This window comes from Thalassophryne amazonica, chromosome 1, assembly GCF_902500255.1.
Source record: "Thalassophryne amazonica chromosome 1, fThaAma1.1, whole genome shotgun sequence".
Taxonomy (NCBI): Eukaryota; Metazoa; Chordata; class Actinopteri; order Batrachoidiformes; family Batrachoididae; genus Thalassophryne; species Thalassophryne amazonica.
The window spans coordinates 35655759-35679134 of NC_047103.1; the positions used below are offsets into that span (position 1 = coordinate 35655759).

The window sequence follows — 23376 nt, forward strand, 5'->3', positions numbered from 1 at the left end:
CCATTTTCAGATCTCTCCAGAGACATTCAATTGGATTCAAGTCTGGGCTCTGGTTGGGTCACTCAAGGACATTCACAGAGTTGTCCTGAAGCCACTCCTTTGATATCTTGGCTGTGTGCTTAAGGTCATTGTCTTGCTGAAAGATGAACCATCACCCCAGTCTGAGGTCAAGAGTGCTCTGGAGCAGGTTTTCATCCAGGATGTCTCTGTATATTTCTGCATTCCTCTTTCCCTCAATTCTGACTAGTCGCCCAGTTCCTGCTGCTGAAAAACATCCCCACAGCATGATGCTGCCACCACCATGCTTCACTGTAGGGATGGTGCCTGGTTTCCTCCAAACAGAATGCCTGGCATTCACGCAAGAGCTCAGTCTTTGTCTTATCAGACTAGAGAATTTTGTTTCTCATAGTCTGAGAGTCCTTCAGGTGCCTTTTGGCAAACTCCAGGTGAGCTGCCATGTGCCTTTTACGAAGGAGTGGCTTCTGTCTGGCCACGCTACCATGCAGGCCTGATTGATGGATTGCTGCAGAGATGGTTGTCCTTCTGGAAGGCTTTCCTCTTTTCAGAGAGGAATCACTGAAGCTCTGACAGAGTGACCATCAGGTTCTTGGTCACCTCCCTGATTAAGGCCCTTTCCCCCCGATTACTCAGCAACTCTAGGAAGAGTCCTGGTTGATCCAAATGATGGTGGCCACTGTGCTCAGTGGGACCTTCAAAGCAGTAGAAATGTTTCTGTACCCTTCCTCAGATTTGTGCCTCGAGACAATCCTGTCTCGGGCGTCTACAGACAATTTTTTTTTTTACTTGATGTTTGGTTTGTGCTCTGACATGCACTGTCAACTGTGGGACCTCATATGTAGACATGTGTGTACCTTTCCAAATTATGTCCAATCAACTGAATTTACCACAAGTAGACTTCAATTAAGCTGTAGAAACATCTCAAGGATGATCAGTGGAAACAGAACACACGTGAGCTCAATTTTGAACTTCATGGCAAAGGCTGTGAATACCTATGGACATGTGTTTTCTTAGTTTTTGTAAATAAATTTGCAAAAAAAAAAAAAAATCATGTTGTCATTATGGGGTATTGTGTGTAGAATTTTGATTAAAAAATGAATTTCACTCATTTTGGAATAAGACTGTAATATAAAATTTGGAAAAGGTGAAGCGCTGTGAATACTTTCCAGATGCACCGTGTAATACAGTTAATGGATATATTGGAGGAGAAAATAGAAGAAGTCCCATAGCCAGTTTTTCACAAGCTGAAAGTAGGACGTATCTCTCTAAATAAGGATTTAAGCCCAAAATAAGTCATCTGTATGACATGATTTTCAAAGTATATCTCGAGACGAGCATCGCTGAGAGTGTGGAGCAGGTGTTATAAGCCATTAAGATCTTGCTGTACATGTACAGAGTAAGTATATTATGTGATTTCGCCCATGTAACAGTTTAATAGGTATCGTAATGCAGAGAGAACGAGAAACAAACAACAAACAGCTCGATGACACTGCGGTCAAATGTGTGGATAATGATCAGTACCATAATCCAGGAGTGATCAGTGCCCTCCAATCCAATACTTTCACCAATCAGAGTTTGCTGAGTTAACTCTATTGTCAGGTTCTGACCTTCCACCTCTGCCTTGACAGTGGGTACTGCGCCATGGCCTTCTGTGATCTGGAGTGAAAGCAGTGTTGTTTGCTTTCAGTCCTTTCTCTGATGGAGGAGGTAAGTCGTCCAGCTGGTTCTGCTGCCGAAATCTAAAGCCTCTTGACCTCGAGTCTCTCCTGGAGAAATGACAGGAGAAGTCTTTCAGCAAACAGATCAACAAAACAAAAACAAAATCTACAGCAGTGACATTACCTCCACCAAGCTTGTTTAGAAGTGATTAGAATAGTTCAAAAAGTTGGAAAAAGACTTCACTGTATTTTGTGCAGGAGTGGACTTTGGGAGAAATAAGAATTTTGGATATTTTGGAGTGGATCCAAATTCAGGAATGTGGATAGGCAAACAATTACCAACTCGTCAAGAGTTTTTTAAAAAATGACGAACATTGTTCCTGGTGTGATGATCCAAACTACTAATACGACTTCATCAACAGACAAGAAAGCGTGCAACAGAGGAAAAAGAAGAATATACCCCGGGCTGTGTGGGCTGGGAGGCTGGTGGCTATAACATTCTGGAAACCCCCTCATGAAGTCGCTCCTCAGTGGTGCATCATACTGGAACAAACAAAAACAGTCAGCTATAATACAAGTTGGATGGAAATCAAATCATACTTAAATAAATGTTGAGCTGAAACAGGAGGAGAAAGAGCTGCCTGGTTCAACTGGAAACAAACAGTGACTTAAACAAAAGATAAAAATGGACAAAGAGAACATTGCTAGCAAAATTACAGTGAAGCAAGAATGGATATGTTTCTAATGTGGCAAACCTCTACAAATATTCATGCTGTATCAATTGGTGTGCCTGTAAAAATTAAAGACAGAAAGCAAAATAAGATAATGTTGTGGATAATATTCTTGGTAATAGCAGGGTAGATATAGGATTCAGGGTGCCAGTCAGTCAGCATCAACTCTGTCAAACACCTCTGTCCAGTGACCTCATGACCCCATAAGGTCTTCCCAGACATCTATCGATTTCAAAGGCAGAGAATCCAGAGATGTTCATGTCACTACAGATATAAGTGAATCCCTGTTGTGACATACGATTAGTGAAATATCACAAACCATTTAAAAATTTAATATATTTAAATTAAATGTTTTAAAATAATTTTTAAAATGAATTTAATATATAACTAAAACAGAGCGGGTCTCTGCCTCAACTTATCTAAAGTCTGGGTCTGTTAGTGAAGCTTAGGGCTAGTGGCCGGTGATCATCTTAGTATTTCTTCTGCTTTCCTGTTGCTTAATGCTGACAAATAATACCTTAAGTGTAGTTTTTCTGGCTGACTGATTCTGTTTTCTTTTTGTCCCTGATCGAGATGCGGCTGGATAAATATGCTCGATTAGATGATTTCTGTAATGGACGTGGAATGGACTGCTGTAGGAACAGATCTAGCGAGTGGCACTGACTCTCATCAATTGTTGTTGTGTTGTGGGCATTTTGGGCGATCCTTTACTCTACAGGCCTCTACTGGTGGTTGGCTCTCACTGCGGTATTGTATCACTTCCTGTTCCGGAGCACAGCGGTGTTTTGCTGTATGCTGTAGCTGTTTAATCTGCGTAGTTAGATTGATCTAGATAACGATTTATTTCTGTATGGGAAAAATGTTCTCAAAAACTAATCAAAAAACTGTGTTCATTTGTGGTGACTTAAATATTGATCTGCTCAATCCAAATAAGCATAAAATAACAGATGAATTTATCAGTATAATGTACAGTATGAGTTTATATCCAAAAATCACCAGGCCAAGCAGAATTACATCCCATAGTGCCACCTTAATTGATAATATATTCAGCAATGATATTGAGAATAACACTGTGAGTGGATTATTAATCAATGACATTAGTGATCATCTACCAGTTTTCATCGTTTATAATAGAAACCATCGGCGGAATCAGCCAGAGGAGAAAATAAAATACAGGCGAGTGCGGACAGAGGAAAGCATGAACACACTAAAGAAGGATTTACAGGAGCAAAACTGGGAAAAGGTATACAGTGAAAGTGATGTTGATAGTGCATATGAAACTTTTTTACAAATATTTACATCATTATATGATAAAAATTGTCCAATTAAACAAGACTACAGAAAACAAAAATCCAAGCTCGACCATGGATGACGAAAGGGTTACGAAATGCATGTAATAAGAAAAATACACTGTATAGAGAATTCATAAAACTAAAGACTAAAGAGGCAGAAAATAGATATAAGAAATACAAAAATAGATTAACTAATATTATACGGGTATGTAGGAAGGAATATTATAGTAACATATTATATAATAACAAAAACAATATTAAAGGAATATGGGATATATTAAATAGCATTATCAAAAATGGTAATAAAAAACAGAGTTACCCTCAGTATTTCATTGATAATAATGTCAAGAAGGAAAATAAGGATGAGGTAGTCAACGGTTTAATAATTTTTTTGTAAATATTGGGCCAAGCTTGGCAGAAAAAATTCCCGATTCCCAACCTGAGGATTGGGATAATAATCTCATAGAAAGAAATCCCTGTTCAATGTTCCTCACAGCAGTGGATGGAAATGAAATTATAGACATTGTGAATAATTGTAAATATAAAACATCTACCGATTTAAATGAAATTGATATTGTGGTGGTAAAACAGGTCATTGAATGGATTGTAGAACCATTAACATACATCTGTAACTTATCATTTCAAACCGGTAAATTTCCCAATCAAATGAAAATAGCTAAGGTTGTGCTGCTGTATAAGACTGGGGATAGACACCACTTCACAAATTATAGACCTGTTTCTTTGCTTCCACAATTTTCCAAATTATTAGAAAAGTTATTCAATAATAGATTAGACAAATTCATAAATAAACATAAATTACTTACTGATAGTCAATATGGATTCAGAGCACATAGTTCAACATCACTTGCATTAATAGAATCAGTTGAGGAGATTACAAACGCCATAGACCACAAATTACATTCAGTTGGAATATTTATAGACCTTAAAAAGGCTTTTGATACAATTAATCATGACATATTAATCAATAAACTTGAACAGTATGGGATTAGGGGGTTGGTGTTGCACTGGGTGAGAAGCTACTTAAGTAACAGAAAACAGTTTGTGAAGTTGGGGGAATATACATCATCATGCTTGGACAATGCTTGTGGCGTCCCACAGGGGTCAGTATTGGGTCCAAAACTGTTTCTAATTTATATAAATGATATTGTCAATGTTTCCAAAATATTAAAATTAGTATTATTTGCAGATGACACAAGCATTTTTTGTTCAGGGGGGGATTTGCAGGAGTTACTGAGGAGGATCAGTATAGAAATGGGAAATTGAAAATATGGTTTGACAGAAATAAATTATCATTAAACTTAAGTAAAACAAAATACATGTTATTTGGCTATTGTAATACAGACATACAGGTTCAGTTACAAGTCGAGGGGGTAGATATTGAAAGGGTACATGAAAATAAGTTTCTGGGGGTGATAATAGATGATAAGATAAACTGGAAGACTCATATAAAACATATACAAAGTAAACTGTCAAGAAGCATTTCAGTTCTAAACAAAGCGAAACATATTCTGGACCACAATTCACTCCGCATTCTTTACTGCTCACTGGTTTTACCATATTTACAGTACTGTGCAGAGGTATGGGGTAATACTTATAAAGGTACAACACAATCACTATCAGTAATGCAGAAAAGAGCTATAAGAATTATTCATAATACTGGCTATAGAGATCATACAAATCCACTATTTTACAATCCAAATTCTTAAAATTCACAGACTTGGTTCATTTTCAAACAGTACAAATTGTGTATAAAGCAATAAACAATTTACTTCCAGCAAATATTAAAAATATGTTTTTTAACAGATCAGGGGATTACAGTCTGAGGGGGAAATTTAATTTAAAGCATCAGTGGGCACGAACAACATTAAAAGGTTTCTGTATTTCTGTCTGTGGGGTGAGGATGTGGAACAGATTGGGAGTGGGGCTCAAGCAATGTCCAAGCATGAACCAGTTCAAACAGCGGTACAAAAATATGGTTTTTTCTGGGTATAGGGAGGAGGAAGGGTAATGAGGGTTAGGGTGTTTTTGTTGTTTGCTTCGGCTTGTAAATATATAGTATTTTGTATGTAAGTAGGTATGTGTAGGTGTATATTTATGTTTGTGTATATATATGTGTATATATGTATATGTGTATATATGTGTATGTTGATGTGTATATGTATGTGTGTGTATATATATGTATATATATATATTGATATCGGTTTAGGTGTGTAGGAATTTATGTGTATATGTGGCAAAGGGTATTACTGGTTGTGGGGAAGAAGGGGTAGGGATAAATAAGCTGATGCTTCACCCTACCCCTTTTCGGACATGTTGGGTACACAGTAGGAACTTTTTTGTTGTTGTCTTTACTGATCTATCTTGTAATTGTTGTTGTATCAAATGTTCGAAATAAACAGTTTTCATTCATTCATTCATTCATTTCACAGTGTAATCTTCACGTGCCTTAATTAAAGCACTCTCTCTGCTGAATCACCTCTAAATTATTCACACAATCACTTTGTGTGTTTTTAGGAATCTGCTAGCTTAGCGCAACTATTAGCTCTTAGCCGGTTTAGCATGGCGGCTTCTCCTGTCTCTCCCCCACTTTTCTGCGCTGGGTGTGAAATGTTTAGTTATTCCTCAGCCTCCTTTAGCAGTAACGGTAGTTGTAATAAGTGTAGCTTGTTCATAGCTTTGGAGGCCAGGCTGGGCGAATTGGAGACTCGGCTCCGCACCTTGGAAAATCCTACAGCTAGCCAGGCCCCTGTAGTTGGTGCGGACCAAGGTAGCTTAGCCGCCGTTAGCTGTCCCACAGCAGATCCCGAGCAGCCGGGAAAGCAGGCCGGCTGGGTGACTGTGAGGAAGAAGCATAGTTCTAAACAGAAGCCCCCTGTACACCACCAACCCGTTCACATCTCTAACCGTTTTTCCACACTCGGCGACACACCCGCTGAGGATCAAACTCTGGTTACTGGTGACCCTGTTTTGAGAAATGTGAAGTTAGCGACACCAGCAACCATAGTCAATTGTCTTCCGGGGGCCAGAGCAGGCGACATTGAAGGAAATTTGAAACTGCTGGCTAAGGCTAAGCGTAAATTTGGTAAGATTGTAATTCACGTTGGCAGTAATGACACCCAGTTATGCCAATCGGAGGTCACTGAAATTAATATTGAATCGGTGTGTAACTTTGCAAAAACAATGTCGGACTCTGTAGTTTTCTCTGGGCCCCTCCCCAGTCAGACCGGGAGTGACATGTTTAGCCGCATGTTCTCCTTGAATTGCTGGCTGTCTGAGTGGTGTCCAAAAAATGAGGTGGGCTTCATAGATAATTGGCAAAGTTTCTGGGGAAAACCTGGTCTTGTTAGGAGAGACGGCATCCATCCCACTTTGGATGGAGCAGCTCTCAGCTCTAGAAATCTGGCCAATTTTATTAAACCCTCCAAATCGTGACTATCCAGGGTTGGGACCAGGAAGCAGAGTTGTAGTCTTACACACCTCTCTGCAGCTTCTCTCCCCCTGCCATCCCCCCAATGCCCCATCCCCGTAGAGACGGTGCCTGCTCCTAGACCATCAATAACCAGTAAAAATCTATTTACGCATAAAAATTCAAAAAGAAAAAATAATATAGCACCTTCAATTGCACCACAGACTAAAACAGTTAAATGTGGTCTATTAAACATTAAGTCTCTCTCTTCTAAGTCCCTGTTAGTAAATAATATAATAATTGATCAACATATTGATTTATTCTGCCTTACAGAAACCTGGTTACAGCAGGATGATTGTTAGTTTAAATGAGGCAACACCCCCGAGTCACACTAACTGTCAGAATGCTCGAAGCACAGATCGAGGAGGAGGATTAGCAGCAATCTTCCATTCCAGCTTATTAATTAATCAAAGACCCAGACAGAGCTTTAATTCATTTGAAAGCTTGACTCTTATTCTTGTCCATCCAAATTGGAAGTCTCAAACAGTTTTATTTGTTATTATCTGTCGTCCACCTGGTCGTTACTGTGAGTTTCTCTGTGAATTTTCAGACCATTTGTCTGACTTAGTGCTTAGCTCAGATAAGATAATTATAGTGGGTGATTTTAACATCCACATAGATGCTGAGAATGACAGCCTCAACACTGCATTTAATCTATTATTAGATTCAGTTGGCTTTGCTCAAAATGTAAATGAGCCCACCCACCATTTTAACCGCACTTTAGATCTTGTTCTGACATATGGCATAGAAACTGAAGACTTAACAGTATTCCCTGAAAAACCCCTGTTGTCTGATCATTTCTTAATAACATTTACATTTACTTTAACACTTGGAGGTCCAAGCTTTTCTCTTCTACCTGTAAAGCCCACGGAGAGTCAAATGACCCTGGCTAGCTGACTTGGCTAGCCACATTCTTGTGTTTGCATAAAGCCCATGGAGAGTCAAATGACCCTGGCTAGCTGACTTGGCTAGCCACATTCTTGTGTTTGCATATTTGCTGTCTGTGTGTTCTGCGACTTCCTTGTTTACATAACAGAAGTAGCTCTCCACAGGGGATCTTGGAGTCACTTGCCTGCTTAGCTGAAAGGGCTGCATATGAAGCAGGAGTTGTGTGCAAAACGTGTAAAATTACAGCTGCCTAGTACACCTATTGCTACAACTATTTGTGCACCAAAGCGGCTGAAAGATCTGTTGTTCTGGATGTCCCAGCTGGACAGCATGTACTGTGTTTGGATAGACATGGACTGTGACACGTGTGTCTGCTTGCTGTCATCATGTGGACATAATGACATAATAACAGTGTGGGGACTGTTAGTCATTGTGAGTGACTGTAACCTGTACCTATTGTATATATTTTGGTTTTCTGGTGTGTTTTTGGTAGATTTTGGTACATTTCAATAAAATCCAGAAAACAAAGTTTTCTTTTGGTGTGTTTTTTTTTGGTACATTTCAATACAATTCAGAAAACAAAATTTCATCTCTCCCCCAGGGTAAAGTGATTTATCCACCTAAGCACAAATCAGCAGTCCTTTCAGATAAGCAGGCACACAGACAGCAAATATACAAACACAAGAATGTGGCTAGCCAAGTCAGCCCCTCCCCTGAGGTGTTCTGAGACTTCATTGTTTACATAACAGAAGTAGCTCTCCACAGGGGATCTTGGATTCATTTGACTATCCGTGGAGGTAGACTGGTCATTTGACCAGACCTTGGCCTTCTCTGTGTTAATGGACTACCCAGCAGTGGGGAATAAGTTTCATTACAGTAGAAGTCTTTCTGAAAGCGCTGTAACTAGGTTTAAGGATATGATTCCTTCTTTATGTTCTTCAATGCCTTATACCAACACATTGTAGAATAGCTACCTAAACTCTGTGAGTGAGATAGATTATCTTGTCAATCGCTTTACATCCTTATTGAGCACAACTTTGGATGCTGTAGCTCCTCTGAAAAATAGAGCCTTAAATCAGAAGTGCCTGACTCCGTGGTATAACCCACAAACTCTGCTTAAAGCAGATAACCCGTAAGCTGGAGAGGAAATGGAGTCTCACTAATTTTGAAGATCTTCATTTAGCCTGGAAAAGTCTGTTGCTCTATAAAAAAGCCCTCCGTAAAGCTAGGACATTTTACTATTCATCACTAATTGAAGAAAATAAGAACAACCCAAGGTTTCTTTTCAGCACTGTAGCCAGGCTGACAAAGAGTCAGAGCTCTATTGAGCTGAGTATTCTTTTAACTTTAACTAGTAATGACTTCATGACTTTCTTTGCAAATAAAATTTTAACTATTAGAGAAAAAATTATTCATAACCATCCCAAAGACATATCTTTATGTTTGGCTGCCTTCAGTAATGCTGGTATTTGGCTAGACTTTTTCTCTCCGATTGTTCTGTCATTGATTGTTCTTTCATTAGTTACTTCCTCCATACCATCAACATGTCTATTAGACCCCATTCCTACCAGGCTGCTCATGGAAGCCCTACCATTAGTTAATGCTTCGATCTTAAATATGATCAATCTATCTTTATTAGTTGGCTATGTACCACAGGCTTTTAAGGTGGCAGTAATTAAACCATTACTTAAAAAGCCATCACTGGATCCAGCTATCTTAGCTAATTATAGGCCAATCTCCAACCTTCCTTTTCTCTCAAAAAGTCTTGAAAGGGTAGTTGTAAAACAGCTAACTGATCATCTGCAGAGGAATGGTCTATTTGAAGAGTTTCAGTCAGGTTTCAGAATTCATCATAGTACAGAAACAGCATTAGTGAAGGTTACAAATGATCTTCTTATGGCCTCAGACAGTGGACTCATCTCTGTGCTTGTTCTGTTAGACCTCAGTGCAGCTTTTGATATTGTTGACCATAAAATGTTATTACAGAGATTAGAAAATGCCATAGGTATTAAAGGCACTGCACTGCAGTGGTTTGAATCATATTTATCTAATAGATTACAATTTGTTCATGTAAATGGGGAGTCTTCTTCATAGACTAAGGTTAATTATGGAGTTCCACAAGGTTCTGTGCTAGGACCAATTTTATTCACTTTATACATGTTTCCCTTAGGCAGTGTTATTAGAAAGCATTGCTTAAATTTTCATTGTTACGCAGATGATACCCAGCTTTATCTATCTATGAAGCCAGAGGACACACACCAATTAGTTAAACTGCAGGAATGTCTTTCAGACATAAAGACATGGATGACCTCTAATTTCCTGCTTTTAAATTCAGATAAAACTGAAGTTATTGTATTTGGCCCCACAAATCTTAGAAACATGGTGTCTAACCAGATCCTTACTCTGGATGGCATTACCCTGACCTCTAGTAATACTGTGAGAAATCTTGGAGTCATTTTTGATCAGGATATGTCCTTCAATGCATATATTAAGCAAATATGTAGGACTGCTTTTTTGCATTTGCGCAATATCTCTAAAATTAGAAAGGTCTTGTCTCAGAGTCATGCTGAAAAGCAAATTCATGCATTTATTTCTTCTAGGCTGGACTACTGTAATTCATTATTATCAGGTTGTCCTAAAAGTTCCCTGAAAAGCCTTCAGTTAATTCAAAATGCTGCAGCTAGAGTACTGACAGGGACTAGAAGGAGAGAGCATATTTCACCCATATTGGCCTCTCTTCATTGGCTCCCTGTTAAATCCAGAATAGAATTTAAAATTCTTCTTCTTACTTATAAGGTTTTGAATAATCAGGTCCCATCTTATCTTAGGGACCTCGTAGTACCATATCACCCCAATAGAGCGCTTCGCTCTCAGACTGCAGGCTTACTTGTAGTTGCTAGGGTTTGTATCAATCAATCAATCAACTTTTTTTTATATAGCGCCAAATCACACCAAACAGTTGCCCCAAGGCGCTTTATATTGTAAGGCAAGGCCATACAATAATTATGAAAAACCCCAACGGTCAAAACGACCCCCTGTGAGCAAGCACTTGGCTACAGTGGGAAGGAAAAAACTCCCTTTTAACAGGAAGAAACCTTCAGCAGAACCAGGCTCAGGGAGGGGCAGTCTTCTGCTGAGACTGGTTGGGGCTGAGGGAAAGAACCAGGAAAAAGACATGCTGTGGAGGGGGGCAGAGATCGATCACTAATGATTAAATGCGGAGTGATGCATACAGAGCAAAAAGAGAAAGAAACAGTGCACCATGGGAACCCCCCCACAGTCTACGTCTAAAGCAGCATAACCAAGGGATAGTCCAGGGTCACCTGATCCAGCCCTAACTATAAGCCTTAGCGAAAAGGAAAGTTTTAAGCCTAATCTTAAAAGTAGAGAGGGTATCTGTCTCCCTGATCTGAATTGGGAGCTGGTTCCACAGGAGAGGAGCCTGAAAGCTGAAGGCTCTGCCTCCCATTCTACTCTTACAAACCCTAGGAACTACAAGTAAGCCTGCAGTCTGAGAGCGAAGCGCTCTAATGGGGTAATATGGTACTACGAGGTCCCTAAGATAAGATGGGACCTGATTATTCAAAACCTTATAAGTAAGAAGAAGAATTTTAAATTCTATTCTAGAATTAACAGGAAGCCAATGAAGAGAGGCCAACACGGGTGAGATATGCTCCCTCCTGCTAGTCCCCGTCAGTACTCTAGCTGCAGCATTTTGAATTAACTGAAGGCTTTTTAGGGAACTTTTAGGACAACCTGATAATAATGAATTACAATAGTCCAGCCTAGAGGAAATAAATGCATGAATTAGTTTTTCAGCATCACTCTGAGACAAGACCTTTCTGATTTTAGAGATATTGTGTAAATGCAAAAAGGCAGTCCTACATATTTGTTTGATATGCGCTTTGAATGACATATCCTGATCAAAAATGACTCCAAGATTTCTCACAGTATCACTAGAGGTCAGGGAAATGCCATCCAGAGTAAAGATCTGGTTAGACACCATGCTTCTAAGATTTGTGGGGCCAAGTACAATAACTTCAGTTTTATCTGAGTTTAAAAGCAGGAAATTAGAGGTCATCCATGTCTTTATGTCTGTAAGACAATCCTGCAGTTTAGCTAATTGGTGTGTGTCCTCTGGCTTCATGGATAGATAAAGCTGGGTATCATCTGCGTAACAATGAAAATTTAAGCAATACCGTCTAATAATACTGCCTAGGGGAAGCATGTATAAAGTGAATAAAATTGGTCCTAGCACAGAACCTTGTGGAACTCCATAATTAACTTTAGTCTGTGAAGAAGATTCCCCATTTACATGAACAAACTGTAATCTATTAGACAAATATGATTCAAACCACCGCAGCGCAGTGCCTTTAATACCTATGACATGCTCTAATCTCTGTAATAAAATTTTATGGTCAACAGTATCAAAAGCAGCACTGAGGTCCAACAGAACAAGCACAGAGATAAGTCCACTGTCCGAAGCCATAAGAAGATCATTTGTAACCTTCACTAATGCTGTTTCTGTACTATGATGAATTCTAAAACCTGACTGAACCGCTTCAAATAGACCATTCCTCTGCAGGTGATCAGTTAGCTGTTTTACAACTACCCTCTCAAGAATCTTTGAGAGAAAAGGAAGGTTGGAGATTGGCCTATAATTAGCTAAGATAGCTGGGTCAAGTGATGGCTTTTTAAGTAATGGTTTAATTACTGCCACCTTAAAAGCCTGTGGTACATAGCCAACTAACAGAGATAAGTTGATCATATTTAAGATTGAAGCATTAAATAATGGTAGGACTTCCTTGAGCAGCCTGGCAGGAATGGGGTCCAATAAACATGTTGATGGTTTGGATGAAGTAACTAATGAAAATAACTCAGACAGAACAATCGGAGAGAAAGAGTCTAACCAAATACCGGCATCACTGAAAGCAGCCAAAGATAACGATACATCTTTGGGATGGTTATGAGTAATTTTTTCTCTAATAGTCAAAATTTTGTTAGCAAAGAAAGTCATGAAGTCATTACTAGTTAAAGTTAATGGAATACTCAGCTCAATAGAGCTCTGACTCTTTGTCAGCCTGGCTACAGTGCTGAAAAGAAACCTGGGGTTGTTCTTATTTTCTTCAATTAGTGATGAGTAAAAAGATGTCCTAGCTTTACGGAGGGCTTTTTTATAGAGCAACAAACTCTTTTTCCAGGCTAAGTGAAGATCTTCTAAATTAGTGAGACGCCATTTCCTCTCCAACTTACGGGTTATCTGCTTTAAGCTACAAGTTTGTGAGTTATACCACGGAGTCAGACACTTCTGATTTAAAGCTCTCTTTTTCAGAGGAGCTACAGCATCCAAAGTTGTCTTCAATGAGGATGTAAAACTATTGACGAGATACTGTAACTCCCTTACAGAGTTTAGGTAGCTACTCTGCTCTGTGTTGGTATATGACATTAGAGAACATAAAGAAGGAATCATATCCTTAAACCTAGTTACAGCGCTTTCTGAAAGACTTCTAGTGTAATGAAACTTATTCCCCACTGCAGGGTAGTCCATCAGGGTAAATGTAAATGTTATTTAAAAATGATCAGACAGAAGGGAGTTTTCAGGGAATACTGTTAAGTCTTCTATTTCCATACCATACGTCAAAACAAGATCTAAAATATGATTAAAGTGGTGGGTGGACTCATTTACTTTTTGAGCAAAGCCAATAGAGTCTAATAATAGATTAAATGCAGTGTTGAGGCTGTCATTCTCAGCATCTGTGTGGATGTTAAAATCGCCCACTATAAGTATCTTATCTAAGCTAAGCACTAAGTCAGACAGAAGGTCTGAAAATTCACAGAGAAACTCACAGTAACAACCAGGTGGACGATAGATAATAACAAATAAAACTGGTTTTTGGGACTTCCAATTTGGATGGAAAAGACTAAGAGACAAGCTTTCAAATGAATTAAAGCTCTGTCTAGGTTTTTGATTAATTAATAAGCTGGAATGGAAGATTGCTGCTAATCCTCCGCCCTGGCCCGTACTACGAGCAATCTGACAGTTAGTGTGACTCGGGGGTGTTGACTCATTTAAACTAACATATTCATCCTGCTGTAACCAGGTTTCTGTAAGGCAGAATAAATCAATATGTTGATCAATTATTATATCATTTACTAACAGGGACTTAGAAGAGAGAGACCTAATGTTTAATAGACCACATTTAACTGTTTTAGTCTGTGGTGCAGTTGAAGGTGCTATATTATTTTTTCTTTTTGAATTTTTTTGCTTAAATAGATTTTTGCTGGTTATAGGTGGTCTGGGAGCAGGCACCGTCTCTACAGGGATGGGGTAATGAGGGGATGGCAGGGGGAGAGAAGCTGCAGAGAGGTGTATAAGACCACAACTCTGCCTCCTGGTCCCAACGCTAGACAGTCACAGTTTGGAGGATCCAAGAAAATTGGCCAGATTTCTAGAAATGAGAGCTGCTCCATCTAAAGTGGGATGGATGCCGTCTCTCCTAACAAGACCAGGTTTTCCCCAGAAGCTTTGCCAATTATCTATGAAGCCCACCTCATTTTTTGTACACCACTCAGACAGCCAGCAATTCAAGGAGAACATGCGGCTAAACATGTCACTCCCGGTCTGATTGGGGAGGGGCCCAGAGAAAACAACAGAGTCCGACATTGTTTTTGCAAAGTTACACACCGATTTAATGTTAATTTTAGTGACCTCCGATTGGCGTAACCGAGTGTCATTACTGCCGACGTGAATTACAATCTTACCAAATTTACGCTTAGCCTTAGCCAGCAATTTCAAATTTCCTTCAATGTCGCCTGCTCTGGCCCCCGGAAGATGAGTATGAGTTTGTATGAGTAGAATGGGAGGCAGAGCCTTCAGCTTTCAGGCTCCTCTCCTGTGGAACCAGCTCCCAATTCGGATTAGGGAGACAGACACCCTCTCTACTTTTAAGATTAAGCTTAAAACTTTCCTTTTTGAAAAAGCTTATAGTTAGGGCTGGATCAGGTGACCCTGAACCATCCCTTAGTTATGCTGCTATAGACTTAGACTGCTGGGGAGTGTTTCTTTCTCTTTTTGCTCTGTATGCACCACTCTGCATTTAATCATTAGTGATTGATCTCTGCCGTCTTCCACAGCATGTCTTTTTCCTGATTCTCTCCCCTCAGCCCCAACCAGTCCCAGCAGAAGACTGCCCCTCCCTGAGCCTGGTTCTGCTGGAGGTTTCTTCCTGTTAAAAGGGAGTTTTTCCTTCCCACTGTCGCCAAGTGCTTGCTCATAGGGGGTCGTTTTGACCGTTCGGGTTTTTCTGTAATTATTGTATGGCTTTTGCCTTACAATATAAAGCACCTTGGGGCAACTGTTTGTTGTGATTTGGCGCTATATAAATAAAATTGATTTGATTTTGATTTGATTTGTGTTCTGTATTCTACCAAACCTCTTTGGTAGAATGACCTAAGCAGTGGGTCGTCCCTTTGAGTCTGGTCTGCTTGAGGTTTCTTCCTCAGTATCATCAGGGAATTTTTCCTTACTACTGTCGCTTATGTGCTTGGATGGATGGATGGATGGATGGATGGATGGATGGATGGATGGATGGATGGATGGATGGATGGATGGATGGATGGATGGATGGATGGATGGATGGATGGATGGATGGAAAAATCATTTTTTCAAAATATATGGAGAAAAGAAGTCAGTCCCTTTTTGCTGCCTGGTGCCTAACCATTGCTGCTAATCATCTTTGTGTGTGTGTGTGTTATTGGTCTCTGATGATTTGCCATTTGTAAAGCACTTTGGGTTATGCCTGTGTATGAAATATGTCATACAAACATATTTACTATTTTCGTGAATTCATTCATTCATATGTCACCTGAGCTGAGCCTGGATATCCTGCTTTGGTGATGTCATAGGGCTGTGACGTCAGCATGTGATCGTGGTAGTGCAGCTGATAGGGGGGCTGGGGGAAATCTGCACCATAAGGATGGCCATGTTGCTCCACTTGATAGGGTGTCCAGCTAGTTTGTGGGGTGTAGCAGTTGACTGCCATGGTTTCCGCTTTTATTCTTGCTTTTACCGGCTTTCCGTTAAACAGATGTTTCCCTTCTCGCAGCTGTGTGTACGCCTGAGAACAAACACAAGGTGATCTGATTCATCATTCAACTAAAACGTCTTCCTTTTCTTTTGACTGCTCCCGTCAGGGGTCACCACAGTAGATCAATCATCTCCATCTCACTCTGTCCTCTGTATCTTCTCTGTCACACCAACCACCTGCATGTCCTCCCTCAGCACATCCATAAACCTCCTCTTTGGCCTCTCTCTTCTCCTCCTGCCTGGTGTCTCCATCCTCATCATCCTTCTCTGGGTCCCTCCTCTGTACATGTCCAAACCATCTCAATCTCGTGTCTCTGACTTTGTCTCCAAACCATCCCACCTGAGCTGTCCCTCTGATATGTTCATTCCTAATCTTGTCCATTCTCGTCACTCACAAAGAGAATCTCAACATCTTCAGCTCTGCCACCTCCAGCTGTGCCTCCTGTCTTTTTGTTAGTGCCACCGTCTCTAAGCCGTACAACATAGCTGGTCTCACTACTGTCTTGTAAACTTTCCCCTTCACTCTTGCAGATATTCTTCAGTCACAAATCACTCCTGCCACCTTTCTCCACCCTGCCTGCACTCTCTTCTTCACCTCTCTACCATACTCTCCATTACTTTGGATAGTTGACCCCAAGTATTTAAATTCATCTACTTTCACCACTTCTACTCCTTGTAACCACACTATTCCACTGGGCTCCCTCCCATTCACACACATGTACTCAGTCTTGCTCCAACTGACGTTCATTCCCCTGCTCTACACAGAGTATCTCCACATTTCCAGACTAGACTCAACCTGCTCTCTACTCTCACTACAGATCACAATGTCATCTGCAAACATCATAGTCCATGGAGACTCCTGTCTGATTTCATCTGTCAACCTGTCCTTCACATTACGAACAAGAAAAGACCCAGGGCTGATCCTTGGTGTAATTCCACCTCCACCTTAAATCCTTTAATCTGTCATTCCTACTGCGCATCTCACAGCTGTTACACTATCCTTGTACATGTCCTGCACCACCCTCACATATTTCCCTGCTACTCCAGACTTCCTCATACAGTACCACAGCTCTTCTCTTGGCACCCTATCACAAGCTTTCCCTAAATCCACAAACACACAATATAGCTCCTTCTGACCTTCTCTGTACTTCTCCATCAGTATTCTCAGAGCAAGCATTGCATCATAGTGTTCTTTCTCGGCATGAAACCATATTACTGCTCACACATCTTCACCTGTTTTCTAAGCCTACCTTCTACTACTCTTTCCCATAACTTCATGCTGTGGCTGATCAGTTTTATGCCTCTATAGTTACTGCAGCTCTACACATCACCCTTGTTCTTAAAAAGAGGAATCAGCACACTCACTTAACATCCAACACACTCTTAACATACTCTTCCTTTAAAATGACCCCAATGCCATTTCTCTTCCTATCCACACCATGATACAACTTGATCCCACTGCCTGTTCTCCTGCTCTTTCTTCCTATCCACTTGGTCTCTTGCACAGATAATATGTCTACCTTTCTCCTCTCCATCATATCAGAGATGCCCTTCCTGATGCCACCCTACTCATTTATCTGAGCTTGGGGTCAGCACTCAGAGTGTACTGGCTACACACCCCATGTGGCTGTGATTTGACAAACTTTAGGGCCCCTTCACACATAACATGAAAGATGCAGAAACCGGAAGAAAATCCACAAACCAAACATGAAATGGGGAACCACAAAACATTCCACCTGCTGTTGTGAAGGATGCATAGTCGCACAGGCATGCATGACACGCCGGCAATGGTTTTGTGCATGCTCGTGCATGTGCACAAACATAGTGCAAGCAACGCTGTGGGCTGGCCCAACATGCATGTATATACATCATCTAATTTCTCTCTTTTGAAAACATACGTGTATCTCCTTGTTGATTTTAAGAATTTCATGTTTGTGTTATAAGACAATGATTGTAGCGCAGAGGTAAAGTTTCCATTTGTTAATCAGAGCTTTTGTAAATTGCGGGTTTTAATTTTTTTTTTTATTTAACCAGGGTTATTTAACTGCAGGGTTTTGTATTGGGTCACCTTTTATTTATTTTTATATCAACCCAGTGATTTTCACTAATTATGCACCATTATCTCATCTATCAGTGTCCGGTAACTGTATTAATTATTTATATACCCGGCTGGACAAAATAAGACATAATGAGAGCGCACTGCTTCATTCATGTCATTTCGTGACTGTACGTCTGTGACCATGGGTCATCTACAGAGGAACAGATGGTTCATACTTGTATTGTCCGCTCTATAAGAGGGATTCAGTAAAATGCGGGGTTTTTTTTATGGTGTGTGGTTTTAATTTTTTTCAGCAAAGGTGTGATGTGGTGCAACACGTTACAGCACCCAGACCAACATGTCACTCTCTCTGTTTCTGTGTTATGTGCTCATTCATTTAATTATTTATGTAATTGCGTATGTCGGTATTGTCTGAATTATTTATATACTTGTCCTGGTGGTGATCTCTATGTTTTTAATGTGACACGTTCCACCTGTCCAGCTGTCAGTGTGCTGCGATCAGCGGACAGGCGGCTCCCCGTGCTGTGTGCGCTCAGACGTGGCTGTCCGGCCCCTATGTGATTATGTCTACATACGAGGTCTGTCAATAAAGTAACGATCCTTTTTATTTTTTTCAAAAACTATATGGATTTCATTCATATGTTTTTACGTCAGACATGCTTGAACCCTCGTGCGTATGCGTGAGTTTTTCCATGCCTGTCGGTGACGTCATTCACCTGTGAGCACGCCTTGGGAAGGAGTGGTCCCGCCCCTTCATCAGATTTTCATTGTCTGGAAATGGCGGAATGAAAAGGACTTTTTTCCATCAGAAGCTGTTAGAGACTGACACCTGGAAACCATTCGAAAAATTTATCTGGCTTTCGGTGAAAATTTTACGGGCTTCACAGAGAATAAGGTCTGTTAGTACAGCTTTAAGGACCCCTTTAAGGACGCTCGGCACGCCGCGCTCCGAGCTGCGATGACGCGGCACAAGCCACCGGACCATTTCTAAATGGATGGCTCTGTGGATACGAGACCGTCGTGTGCTCTTTCTCTGGTTATCACAAGAGCTGGACATCAGCCATTTTCCGGCAGATTTCACTTTTAACAAGAGATTTTGTCATGGAAAGCCTCAAGGAGGCTTCGCGCATCACGACCGATTCGCTTTGGAAGCGAGACAAAGGAACACCTCCGTTTTGGCGTGTCAGAGGACAAGTTTGGACATGCCTATCTCAGCTTTCAATGCTTACCAGTCCAGTAAGTATCAGTGAAATTGTGGAGAGCTGGACATGTCCAAACTTGTCCTCTGACACGCCGAAACGGAGGTGTTCCTTTGTCTCGCTTCCAAAGCGAATCGGTCGTGACGCACGAAGCCTCCACGCGGCTTTCCATGACAAAATCTCTTGTTAAAAGTGAAATCTGCCGGAAAATGGCTGATGTCCAGCTCTTGTGATAACCAGAGAAAGAGCACACGACGGTCTCGTATCCACAGAGCCATCAGCTTAGAAATGGTCCGGTGGCTTGTGCCGCGTCATCGCAGCTCGGAGCGCGGCGTGCCGAGCGTCCTTAAAGGGGTCCTTAAAGCTGTACTAACAGACCTTATTCTCTGTGAAGCCCATAAAATTTTCACCGAAAGCCAGATAAATTTTTCGAATGGTTTCCAGGTTCCAGTCTCTAACAGTTTCTGAAAAAATTCTGATGGAAAAAAAGTCCTTTTCATTCCGCCATTTCCAGACAATGAAAATCCGACGAGGGGGCGAGACCACTCCTTCCCAAGGCATGCTCACAGGCGAATGACGTCACCGACAGGCGTGGAGAAACTCAAGCATGCACACGAGGGTTCATGCATGTCTGACGTAAAAACATATGAATGAAATCCATATAGTTTTTGAAAAAAAATAAAAAGGACCGTTACTTTATTGACAGACTACGAGGTCTGTCCGAAAAGTAACAAACCTTTTTATTTTTTTCAAAAACTATATGGATTTGAATCATGTGCGCTTGCATCAGCCAAGCTTGAACCTTCGTGCGCATGCGTGAGTTTTTTTCACGCCTGTCGGTTGCGTCATTCACCTGTGGGCAGTCTTTGAGTGAGCACTGGTCCAACCCCCTCGTCGGATTTTCATTGTCAGGGAAATGGCTGAGCAACTGCCGCTTTGCTCCATGAAAATTTTTTCAGAAACTGTGTGAGACAGCCAGGTGGAAACCATTCTGAAAATTCAGATGGCTTTCGGTGAAGATTCTATCGGCGTCACACAGATTAAAGACCATTACACCCGGATTAAAGACGGCCCACACCGGCAGAGGGCGTGCCGCGCGCCGCGCTCCGAGCGGCCATCGACAGGCTGAAACGACCAGATCATTTCCAAAGTGAAGGCTGTGTTGATCCGGCACGTCGTGTGACTACCAGAGAAATCACAGAAAATGTGGACATCAGCACTTTTGCAGCACATTCCACTGTTACAGGAGATTTTGTAATTTTTGAAAGACGTGCAGAGGAATTCGCACGTCAGGACGGAGCCGCTCATGGCGCACAACAAACACCTCCGTGTTGGAAACCATTCGGAAGATTCAGACGGCTTTTGGTGGCTTTTCAGTTGAGTGAGTATCCGAGAAATTGTGTAACAGCTGGACATGCCACAACATGTCCTGTGAGACTTCGCGTGCATATCACACGCACATGTGTGATATGCACGCACGCCACATGTGTTGCTTTTTGCAATGCCACACTCGTGGAGGCACTTAGACAAATTACACATCCAGCTCCAAAGTGATCATCTGCTCACTGTTTGACTGCTGACAGCGCGAATGGCTACACATTTTCTAAGTGTCAAGCAAGTGGTTTTGGATGTTCGCGTGTGTCATCTGGAATTTGGCTGATACCTGCCGCGAGAGGGATCAAATGGGCTCTTACAGGGCACTCTTTGTCTTTCGGCCGCTGGTGTGCGTGAATAATTGTAGCGACACTTGTACGAGGCATTGGAGGCAGCTCCGATTTTTCACAAATGGCATGGAATTACTCCTTCGTGCGCTAGTCGGCTTGAATCGTGTTGTGTGAAGGGGCCCTTAAGCTTAACGCCCCGCCTCCTTCTACCTTCCTCATTTATCCACACTTGGGACCAGCACTCAGAATGTACTGCACACCCCAGCCAAAATATGTTTATTCTTCATAATTAAATGATTTTGTCTAATATAATGTTATATTGTATTGTTCTTCAATCATAAGGACAATCAAAACAATCAGTATAAAATGAAACACATTAAAAGCTTTATTTCAGGAATTATGAGAAATATTTTACCTGCAGTGCATCATCTTCAGATTCAAAGGTGATAAACCAGTAATCGTTGCCCACATAATCGCATCTCAGGAACTTGGTCAAGTTCTCCCCCTCAAATAGAGCTTCCACTTCCTGCAGAGCAACGCAAGCAACAATCTACTCAGTGACGCATGCGCATGTGGATTTTCTCATTGATAAACCTACTTACAGTACTAATCTCATTCATTACCTCACAACTTAAGAAAAAAGGCATGATGCTCTATATTCCACCTGCCCATCCAAATATGTGTGCTTCCACTGATGCTGCACCATATCTCAAAACTCACAGGTTGTACTGTTTGAATTTTGATATCAAATTATATACAAGATATAACACTCTACTGCAATGGAACACAGTGTTTAACAGTCTACAAGGAGAAAAAATAAATAAATAAATCACAATTATATATATTTTCCCTGGGCTTTAGAAAAGCCGAGGTATGTACACTGTAAAACACACTAAATTAAAAGGTCTTATAATTTGAAGAACCCTTTCAAATCTGGTAGTTTGACACAAAAACAGTTGGGTTTTGCATGTATAATGTCTGACAGATGTACCTGCCACCTTCTGGATGGCTCATGGATGAAACATTATTCTCTGACTGATTGACAACCACAACCCGGAAGAAAGGATTTTGCATGACTATAGCCAAAGCAGACACTTCTTCATTCTCTCGCTGTCTGTCAGTTTCTTTCATTTCCAAAGTTTAGGTCTTGTGACCATCTCGAGCACCACTGCATGTCATCTTACGGTGATGTAACACAGAAAAGGAAATAGTTTTGTACGATGGGAACAATTTGAAGCCAAAATGCATAGAATTAATGATCTCTGCTCTTACCGTCCTAATATTATTAGTACTGACAGACATAAACATAAAAGGTGAATTTTCTACAGTTTTACACACACACACACACACACACACACACACACACACACACACACACACACACACACACACACACACACACACACACACACACACACACACACACACACACACACACACACACACACACACAACAACTCCAGAACAGATCCCACAGCAGTCTTGTCTTACAAATATAGTGGTATTCAGAAAAATAAAAATATATACATATAATGTTCTCAAAACACAAAGAGAGAGAGAGACAGAAAGGAAAACAATGAATTACAGACAACCAAGGCTCCCATACAAATTCAGTCATAGTTCTGCGTGTCTTCCAGAATATACAAGATATTCTTGGTCCCACATAATCAAAGAATGGAGTACATATATCATGTAATGTACCAGTTTTACCTTTAGCCCATTACGTCAGGTATTCATGGGTAAAATATTGAATATGATCTTATGCCAGTCTGAGAGTGTTGGCAGCTTATTTGAAATTGATTTTAACTATATGCTTTTGCGTACAGCGTATGTTAACATATACAGCAATTTTCCTCTATAAGTGCTTTTGATTTGTGGGTGTGGTATTCCTAGAAGAAGGCATACCAGATTCAAACCCATGTATTTATTGAAAAATAGATTTAACTTTGAGACTACTTTTAAACAAAAATACAAACTATGGGCACAGGTCCATAGAGTGTGTAATGTATCCTACCAATCTCCTTTAACACACATATCTGATTTTTGGGTCCATTTTATGTCAAATTTGAGGTGCTATCTGAAAATGATGTAGTACCGTGAATTGCAGTTCCTTTGCTCTATTACATACAGGTATGTTATGAGCAACATCCCCATATACCAGTCCCTGTAGCTTCATCTACACTAAAAAAAATGCTACTTTGGATCAACTTAAAAAAATTGATGTAGTTACAGCTAATTTTTTTTAGTTTCTCACAATGTATATTTATGATTTTGTAAAGTGATTCCAGCAGATT

The 23376-nt window shown here is 40.7% G+C and overlaps 1 protein-coding gene across 1 annotated transcript in view; it reads right to left on the reverse strand.

Annotated features, from left to right (window-relative positions):
- LOC117512111 overlaps positions 1 to 23376 on the reverse strand; it is a 46896-nt gene that overhangs the window by 11796 nt on the left and 11724 nt on the right. Inside the window, exons 6-9 of the mRNA XM_034172442.1 lie at positions 21498 to 21608; positions 15940 to 16191; positions 2137 to 2219; positions 1626 to 1784 (exon numbers count right to left, since the gene is read on the reverse strand). Coding sequence (XP_034028333.1) covers positions 1626 to 1784; positions 2137 to 2219; positions 15940 to 16191; positions 21498 to 21608 — 605 coding nt within the window. The remainder of the gene's footprint in view (positions 1 to 1625; positions 1785 to 2136; positions 2220 to 15939; positions 16192 to 21497; positions 21609 to 23376) is intronic.